This window comes from Fonticula alba (genome assembly GCF_000388065.1).
Source record: "Fonticula alba strain ATCC 38817 unplaced genomic scaffold supercont2.2, whole genome shotgun sequence".
NCBI lineage: Eukaryota > Rotosphaerida > Fonticulaceae > Fonticula > Fonticula alba.
This window is the reverse complement of record NW_009242972.1, coordinates 1,167,061-1,175,264: the sequence shown is the minus strand read 5'-3', so window position 1 is coordinate 1,175,264 and position 8,204 is coordinate 1,167,061. Positions and strand designations below refer to the sequence as shown.

The 8,204-nt window shown below is 68.5% G+C and overlaps 3 protein-coding genes across 4 annotated transcripts in view; 1 reads left to right on the top strand and 2 right to left on the bottom strand.

Moving 5' to 3' along the window:
• Positions 1 to 35: 35 nt before the first annotated feature.
• On the bottom strand, positions 36 to 1,273 carry H696_01286 (hypothetical protein; the record flags this gene model as incomplete). Its single annotated transcript, XM_009495179.1, has 1 exon — positions 36 to 1,273. Exon 1 carries the CDS (start codon positions 1,134 to 1,136, stop codon positions 36 to 38), a length of 1,101 nt encoding a protein of 366 aa, XP_009493454.1. The 5' UTR covers positions 1,137 to 1,273.
• A 221-nt stretch (positions 1,274 to 1,494) lies between these two features.
• On the bottom strand, positions 1,495 to 4,755 carry H696_01285. 2 transcript variants are annotated; one of them, XM_009495177.1, is made up of 5 exons: positions 3,890 to 4,755; positions 3,384 to 3,752; positions 2,323 to 2,594; positions 1,976 to 2,178; positions 1,495 to 1,802 (listed from the first exon to the last, which is right to left on the bottom strand). In XM_009495177.1, exons 1-5 carry the CDS (start codon positions 4,717 to 4,719, stop codon positions 1,680 to 1,682), a joined length of 1,797 nt encoding a protein of 598 aa, XP_009493452.1. In that variant the 5' UTR covers positions 4,720 to 4,755; the 3' UTR covers positions 1,495 to 1,679. The 2 variants fall into 2 exon arrangements, with proteins under 2 accessions (XP_009493452.1, XP_009493453.1); XM_009495178.1 differs by having other exon boundaries at positions 1,495 to 2,178.
• Positions 4,756 to 7,143: 2,388 nt separating this feature from the next.
• Positions 7,144 to 8,204, top strand: part of H696_01284 (hypothetical protein) — a gene marked incomplete at both ends in the record, with an annotated part of 6,441 nt that continues 5,380 nt past the window's right edge. The window contains 2 exons of the mRNA XM_009495176.1: positions 7,144 to 7,401; positions 7,498 to 8,193. Coding sequence (XP_009493451.1) covers positions 7,144 to 7,401; positions 7,498 to 8,193 — 954 coding nt within the window. The remainder of the gene's footprint in view (positions 7,402 to 7,497; positions 8,194 to 8,204) is intronic.

Below are 8,204 nucleotides of genomic sequence, written 5' to 3'. Positions count from 1 at the left end.
TGTGTGTGTGTGTGTGCGTGGCAGGGAGCTCGGAATCAGGCACTTAGTTCACTAGCCGTCGGCGCTGCCTCTGGCAGGGGCGAGGAGCCCTCGGGAAGTGCGTCACCATCGTCCAATACAGCAGCCTCCTCAGCACAGAAGGAGGGGTCCTCCACGGGCCCCGGGGAGGTGGGCGAGTCAAGGGCCGGCGGCGGCGGCGGCGGCGGCGGCGGCGACGGCGATGACCGCAAGCTCGGGGCAAACACCGGAGTCGGACCAGCAACCCGGGGGATGTAGGGGAAGGGCGAGCCACCGCCAGAGGCAGCCAGCGAAGTGGCCGCAGAGGCAGCAGTGCCAGTTGCAGCGGTGTCGCCGCCTGACCGACTGGCCAGGGGATCTTGCGTCAGGAACTGCAGGCCGCCGGAAAAGGCGCTCGGACCAAGAGCAACAGCGGCTGCTGCCCCCGATCCGCCGAGCCCCAGAGGACCCGGTAGGGGGGTGATTGGAAAGCGACCTGGCGGGCCATTTGCCTCAGTCGAGTGCGGGTCCGAGGCTGGTGTCGATGGGGACGCCTGCGAGGGGGGGAGCTCGCCGGGCTGGTGCTCCCGGCCAGGCGATGGCCCATCTTCCCCTCCGGCAGCAGGCGCCTCGAGGGCATGGTCATCGCGCGACGGGGGACAGGGGCGATCCTCGCACGGCCAGCCCAGGAGAGCGCGCGATTGGCGGAGAGCACTGCCCAGCCGGACGCACAGGGCCGACCAGATTGGCAGGAGCAGCGGCCGATCGAGCAAGTGCCTGGAGGCGGCCTCCACCGCGGCCAGTAGAATGCCAACAGCCGCGGCCAGTCGCAGGGCACGACCGAGGCGGGCGAAGGCCGTCCGCGGGGGCGACCCCTGGGCATTGTGGGCAGCGGCGGAGGCAACCGCCTCCTGCACGGCGGTCAGACAGCCGGCAAGGAGGCTGGCATCGGCCGTGGCCGGCACCGCCTTCGACAGGCGCAAGGCCACGCCGATCTCCCGGGGCGAGAGCCCGCGACTGGCGAGGAAGTGGGTTGGCGACTTGCCGGGTGTTGCGGCAACGGCCTGTTCCACGCGCGGATCGCGCAGGAAGACCGCCGCAGCTGCGATGATGTCCGATCGCAGGGACACGGATGCCATTTCCGGGCCGGTGTGACTCCGTGCGCGGGGGCGTTTTTTGATCGTATGCACGAAAAGGAGGGGCACGAGGGGGGTTGGCGAAAAAAGAGACCGGAAGCGGAGGAGGAGCGAAGGGTGAGCTGGTGCACGCTCTCCCGGCCCCATCTGGCGAGTGTGGTCCCTCCTCACTCGGGTCGCGTCCTTGTACTAGGGCCCCCCCCCCCCCCCGACGGGCGACGACAACAAGCAGCAAAGGATGGAGATGGGCATGTCGATCAGGACGGATGGGCGCCCATCACATGATCACACATCGATCTTGGCAGACACCTGCCCCTGGGACGGGATCTTCGCGGCCATCGAGAAGGCGGCGGCGGGGACAGGAGGCTGCTTATGTGTCTATTGTGTGGGGGGATAGCAGGCCGGCGAGGAGGCAGGAGAAGCGAGGGTGGGCATGCGGGCTGCGCGTATGTGCATGTGCGTGTGTCTGTGTGTGTGCGCGTGTGGGAGAGGGGGAAAGGAGGGAGGGCGACACAGCACCACGGCGGTCAAGTGCCACACCGGGGCTCAATGCTTCTGCCGCTTCAGGGCGCCATCTTGTGAGTGGCCGTGAGGCGCCGATCCGGTGGGAGAGGGTGGCCGCTTTGCAGAGGCCCCGAGGCCGGAGTCTGCGCATGAGGCGTGGTAGTTCTGGCGACGGGAGGAAGGGTGGGGCATGTAAGACAGTGTTGCATGTGTGTGTAGATTATAAATAGTAAGTGTGTATATATATATGTGTGTGTGTGTATGTGCGCGTGCGCGAGGATCCGGCGGCGAGAGCAGACAAGGGGGGGGGAGACCATTCGAGCGCGAGATGCACGTACAACACCATCGAGCTGGATTGTGTCGACATAGACCCACTCCTCGAGCTCCAGGTCGTAGGCCTTGGTCAGACGGTCCGCGCAGCCGGCGCATGTCCGGTCATTGGTCACCCCGGGGCGAACCTTGACAATGTGGCGTCGCTTGTCGGCGCGCTCATCGGCATCGGGGCCCGTGTTGGCCTCGGTATCTCGGGATTCGGATGGCTCTGTGGCCATGGCAATGCGGTGCCGGGGGCATGAGGGACGGCACCAGAGCGTGAGCGACGGGATGCGCGGCAAAAAGGGCGGGCGCAGCGAGCGCGAGGAGCACACATGCCGGAGACAAAGCAGATCCCACCCCCCTGGCGTACCGTCAACATTGACCCGGGCATTCATGGTGAAGGTGGTCCAGTCGGAGGGGGGCATGAGCCAGCCCCGCATCGGGGCGCGGGTGTGGAAGGTGCCACCCCCCTCGGGACCGGCCTCCTGAGCCGCGGCTTCGCGCTGGTTCTGCTGGAAGTGCAGGTCCATGTGCTGCTCGAGCAGCGAGTTGCCGGCCGGGTTCAGGGCAAAGCGCCGCGCGCACTGCCGGCACTGCTGCGAAAGCTCATCGTAGATAAAGAGGAAGGCCCCGGGTTGGTGGCTGGTTTTTTTTTGTTCGCAAACCCACAAAGAGGAGGGAGAGGAAGAGGGAGAGCGCGCGTGCGCGGGCGAGGTCAGACGCGGCCAGTGTGCCGAGGGGGAGGCGGAGAAAGAGGGGGGGGGGGGGTTCATGGAGCGGGGCAGGGCCCCGTGTGTGCTGCCACACTGCTGCGCCGGTGGCGGTAGTGCTGGTGGGCAAGAGGGCATTTTGTGGGGGCCCGGAGAGGTGATTGGGCGCTGATTTATTGCTTGGTTCCTTCCTCGCACACTGGTGCACGGCACAATGGCGGTGTTGGCGAGCGGCTGCACGTGCACCTGCATGGGGGGCAAATAAAGGGGAGTCGCGGCTGGCCATTGTTGGTGGCCCCCGACAAGGCTGCGCACATCCCCAGCAGCAGCAGCAGCAGCAGCAGCAGCAACAGCAGCAACCGGGACAGGGGCCCCACGACGGCGGGATGGCCCCGCGGCCGTGGGCGTGCCATGGCAGGAGAGGCACATTTGCTTGTTGCCACCGGAGCGACAGAGACGCCCGGTGTATGTGCGCATGCGCGCGAGCAGGGGGCACAAAAGGGCAAAAAAAGAGCGCCAAGGCGAGGTCCTCCTTTTCGCCGGCCCCTGTTCGGTCCCCTGTCCGATCCACGCCTGCCCGACTTCCAGGCTCTCCCCCGCAGGAGGATGAACATCCTCACCAGCGCCACCAGCACCCTTGCGACCAGCACCGCCGGTGGCAGTAACACGGGCAAACGAGCGAACAAGCAAGCGAGCAAAGCATGGGAGTTGGAATATGTACCGGGATATGTCTGAAGTATGGAGGCCAATGGCCGGCACGGCGGTCGAGGTGGCTGGCGACTGCGGGGCCACGGGCAGAAAGACGCCGGTCGAGGGGGGCAGGGTGATGCCGCCGATGGCAACCGGGGCCACGGGCCGGTGCTGCTCAAAGCGCCCATGCGGGCCATGGCCATCGGTGGGGGCGACGACCGGCGGCGGCGCGGCGACCGGGGCCGGCACAAAGTGTCCCACGGGGGCTGGGGTTGTGCCATAAGCCCCGGCATATGGCGCGGCCGGTGCCTGTGAGCCATAGGCCCCGGAGTAGTTGCCGGAGTAGCCGCCACTGGCGGCATAGTGTGAAGGGACGGGAGGGGGAGGCGCAGTGGGGAGGCTGCTGCGCAGGGGGACCGGAAGGGAGGGCAAGCGAGAAGGGGAGAAGGGAGGTGAGTTGGGCAGGAAATGCGGAAGTGGGGGGGGGGAGGGTTCTATCGGGGGTGGGGACAGTGCCTGGCGGGAGGGAGGGCACACCTTTCATCGTGGGAGTAGGGGGCGGCAAAGTGCCCTGAAGGGGGAGCCGTGGCCGGTGCCAGGGGAATGGCAGCAGGGGCCGGGCCGCTGGCCGGGCCCCGAGAGGGCCGGCTGGACGCTGGGCCCCCGGCCGGGGGCGCCGGAGAGGCGCGGGCACTGGCGGATCGTTGGCCGGCTGGCCGTTGGCCGGCCGGGCGCTGGCCAGCCTGGCCTCCGGCCGCGGCGCCCGACGAAGGGGCCGGCGGCGGGGCGCGCACCTGCTGCAGGAACCCCTGGAGCTGGTTCAGCGTTTGCAGGCTAAATACCCGGTATGTGCACCAGGTGTTGAAGAGCTTGACCAGGGCCCGCCGGTCATTCATGGGCGGGTCATTGGAGCACAGGTTGTATACCTGGCAAAAGCGGTCGAAGACGCCGCGCTCAAAAAGAGACCCGTACGGGCCGGAGACCACCTTGCAAATGGAGTCCATCAGGTAGAGGGCGGCGATGCGCGTGCGGGGGTCGTGCGACCGGGCCAGCGTGTACTCGGCCACGGCCTCGACCACGCCGAGCGCGCGATTCCACACCAGCGCATGCTGCCGAGCCTCGCGCGTCAGCGACTGGATCGAATCCAGGGAGTTGAAGGTCAGCTCGGCCCAGAGCCGGGCAATGTAGGATCGCGCGGTGGCCAGGGCCTCGGCATTGCCATGCAGCCGACCGGCCAGGTGTTGGTCGGCCGCGGCGCGGGCGTCCGGCGAAGCTGCCGGCTGAAGGCCGGAGGTGGAGGCAGGGCCGGGGGCAGGGCCGGGGGCCGTGCCCGAGCTGGCGGCCGCGGGCGCGGAGGGCGAGGCCATCGGGCAATGGATGGGCGAGAGAGAGAGAGAGAGACAGAGGGAGGGGGGGGGCGGCGAGGCTTCTTTCACCGGGCAAAGACCGCGTCAAGATGAACAAAGGAGGCAGGAGGCAGCGGAGGAGAAGGGGGAGGGGGGGGGGAGGGGGCAGGTGTAAAGGGCTGGTGCATGGCGCAGCCCTCCGGCGTCTTGGGCGGTGCGTGAAAAAGAGAGGGGAAAATGCCCGACGCCCGAGCCGTCCGCCGGCCGCCGGGACCGCCCCAAGAGCGGGGGTACCAACTGAAGGGGGGCCCCCGAGCGTGGGGGGGGGGGGGGGGAGATGCCGTTGTCGGAGGCGCACGGCCGGCCGTTGGGAAAGACCGCGGCCGCCGGGGGAGCCGCTCTGGCCATGCCGAACTGACGTACACACCCCTGCCGGCTGGATCTTGTCCACCAGCCTTGGTTCCCAGCCCGTGTCAGGGGGCACTGCGCCCGGCACCGGTCGGCTCTTGTGCCGGGAGGATGGCCAGGAAACATCCACAAGGGGGGGGGGGGCGTATTTCGGTCTTGGGACACAATGGGACGTGCGGCAAGACCCGCCGCGGGGGGCCGGGAGGGGGCTCCCCGCCCGAGAGAACCATGTGCCAGCGAGCAAAGTCTCACGACCAGGCACATGATCCCCGCGGGCCGGCCCGTCGGCGGGCTCGCCTGGTCACACATCCGCCGGCCCCATGACACCGTTCTCATTCTTGAGCAATCGAGTGGGAACAATAACACAACGGAGATGCCTGCTCATTTTGTGGCCGATGGATGCTCATTCTCGTTTCGCCTGCCGTGTGCCCGCGGCCGGGCAGGCCCTCTGTGGTCCGCCCCCGCTCCCCGTTTGTTACCTTTCCTGCTTACTGCCTCCACCAGGTCGGCCTGAGGTTAGTCGGCCTGCCCACCCAGCCGGGGTGCGGGGGGGGGGGCGCAGGTGGCATAGGTCCGGAGGGCGGGAACCCATTTCGGACTAAGGTGCGCTGCTTGAGCTCCCAGAGTACAGGGCGGTCCCTCCGGGGGGCGGGGGGGGGGGGGGCGGAATGAGGAATTAATGATGTGTTTGTTCCGGAGTCCCAGGGCCGCTCGGGGGGGGAGGGCGACGGCCACGGCGCGGCGGGGGGTGCCTCTCGTCGTCCTGCGGCCCTTGCTTCCGGATGAATGTGGCCCTGCCCGCTGTGTCGGGAGGCGCGAGAAACACAGGGACTCCGCTTCTTGGCCGCCATTCGCCCTCGCTCGGCCTGGAGAGCAAAAGGGAAGGGGCGGGGGGCTCGTTCTCGTCGTGACTCCCCGCTCCCTGCGGTGCCCCGTGTCTGGCGGGGGGGGTGCCGGCTTCCAGGGCACATTCCCCGGGGCCAGGGGGGCGGGGGGGGGGGGGGCTCCCTGCGCTGGAGGCTCATCCTCCCCCTGGTGAGACAGGGAAGCCGGAGCCGGGGGCGGGCGGTGGGGGCGGAATTTGCGCCTCTCACCTTGGGATGCGCCGGTGAGCGATGGCAGCCCGTTGGCGCACCTGGGTCGATCATTGCTGGGCGGCGTTCTCCAGGCCGCGGTGACGGATGCGGTGGCCAACCGCGCCCCGCATGACGCCCGATGAGAGCCCGGCAGTTGTGTCCCGGGGCCGGGGAGGGCTTACACGACAAACATGCAAAAGCCCACGCAAGGCTGTTGCATCCTCCGAGAGGACTCCCCCCCCCCCTCCCCCTGTGCCGTATGCGCTTCTTCATGCCGGGCAAAGTGGGTCATTTCCCGCTGCTTGATCCGGAGAGTTGCGTACAAACGCGGGCCTGGCGATTCTACGGGCGGGGGGGGGGGGGGGGGGGAGGGGGGAAGAGAAAAAAAGGAGGCCTGCTCGGCGTGGTCAAGCGTCGAGGCCCTCGGCCTGCACCGCCTTAGGAGGCGCGGCGCGCCGGGTGGGCCCGGGAGGACATGGCGGTGTATTTTTTATTTTTCGGCGGTCGGCCAGCGCTCGTTCCGGCCCCCTCTGCGCTGGCCCCCCCCCCCACGGCCCCTCGGGGCGATCTGGCCGCTCCCACCGTACGCGCCCGGTTGTTGGCCGTTGATGCCGGCGCCCGCTGTGCGCTCGTTGCCGTGCTCCTGCACTTCCAGTCTTCCACGGGGGGGGGCGGGGGGCATATGTGCCTCAAGGGGAAAATCCCATCCCTTTGGCAAGTCCACCGCCCGGGGCGAGTGTCTAGGCCGGGTCTTTTCGGGCGGACTCTCGCCCCGCCATCCGGGGTCCCCGGCCCAAACAGGAACCCTCCTCTCTCTCTCTCTCTCCCCCCCCCCCTTTCTCTCCCCCTCCCCCCTTCTCCCCCGTGCTGCTCTTCCCGTCGATCGTCCTCCCCTCTCCCTTCCCTCCTCGCCCCCTGTGTGCGCCTCCCCTCCCCGCCCCCTTCTCTCCTCTGCTCAGCCATGAGACGGATGCGCGCCTCGGCCACCGGCCGGCCTGGTGCCGGTGCCGCGGGCTACTCCAGCATGACCGCCGCTCGGAAGAGCCTCAAAACCAGCGAGAACCAGGGCCACGAGGCCAGCACCCTGGTCTGGCTGAAGCATGTGCTCACCGAGAGCCAGATCGCCGGGGAGATGGACCAGTGTTTCCGGACCCGCGCCGGCAGTTCGGCCGAGGAGGTGTGCATCGACCTGGAGACCGACTTCTGGCAGACGATCCTGGTGCGTGTTTGCTTCCCATGCCCCCCGCCCCCCTCGCGCCCCGGACGCCTTTTTTTCCCCCCTTCTTTTTCGCTGACCCCTCCCCGACGGTGACAGCGCGGTGTTCTCCTCTGCGCCCTGCTGGAGTGCCTGCTTGGGCGGCTGAGCTTTCCCCGGCCGGCCGAATGCGCCACCTTCACCTGGGTCGCGCGGCCCCGATCGATCGTGGAGTACTACAGCAACATCAACGAATTCCGGGCCACCTTTCAGCGCCTGCTGCAGCAGCGCTGCCCGGCCATCCACCAGGCCCCGCCCGGGTCCAGCCCTTTGAACGACGACGCCGACCGGCCCTACTATTGGGACCACCCGAGCATTCTCAGCTGCGATGTGACCCTCTATACCGAGGCGGCCAATCCGTCCAGCCGGTCGTCCGAGGCCGCTCGCTATCACGTCATCAAAACCATCAACATGATGCGCTTTTTCATGGAGCAGCTGTCGGAGATCTTTGCCGATGTCGACCGCTCGGGCCCGACCCCGGTGGCCGTTCCCCGGTCCCTGGCCAATCTCTTCGGCCCGGCGGCCGATGCCAGCCCCGCATCTCCGCCGGCCGCCCGGTCGGTGGCGACCTCCTCGGCCACTGCCGAGTCTGCCGCCCCGGAGGAGAGCAGCCCCGGCCAGACGCCCAGCCAATCGGTCCCGACGAAGGCCCCAACGCCCGGCGATGCTGCCACACCTCCCAGTCCAACTGTCGGCCCTGAGCTTGATGCCGCCATCGGTGGCCCTTCTTCCGGCTTCGCGGCGGGTGCTCCTCCTGTGGCTCCTGC

Excerpts from the sequence above, each read along its gene's own strand:
- H696_01285 (XM_009495178.1), bottom strand. The coding sequence starts at position 4,719 with ATGGCCTCGCCCTCCGCGCCCGCGGCCGCCAGCTCGGGCACGGCCCCC. Across the intron at positions 3,753-3,889 it reads CCCTACTCCCACGATGAAAG|CCTCCCCACTGCGCCTCCCC; the intron begins GTGTGCCCTCCC and ends CCTGCGCAGCAG. Across the intron at positions 2,595-3,383 it reads CATACTTCAGACATATCCCG|CCACCAACCCGGGGCCTTCC; the intron begins GTACATATTCCA and ends AAAAAAAACCAG.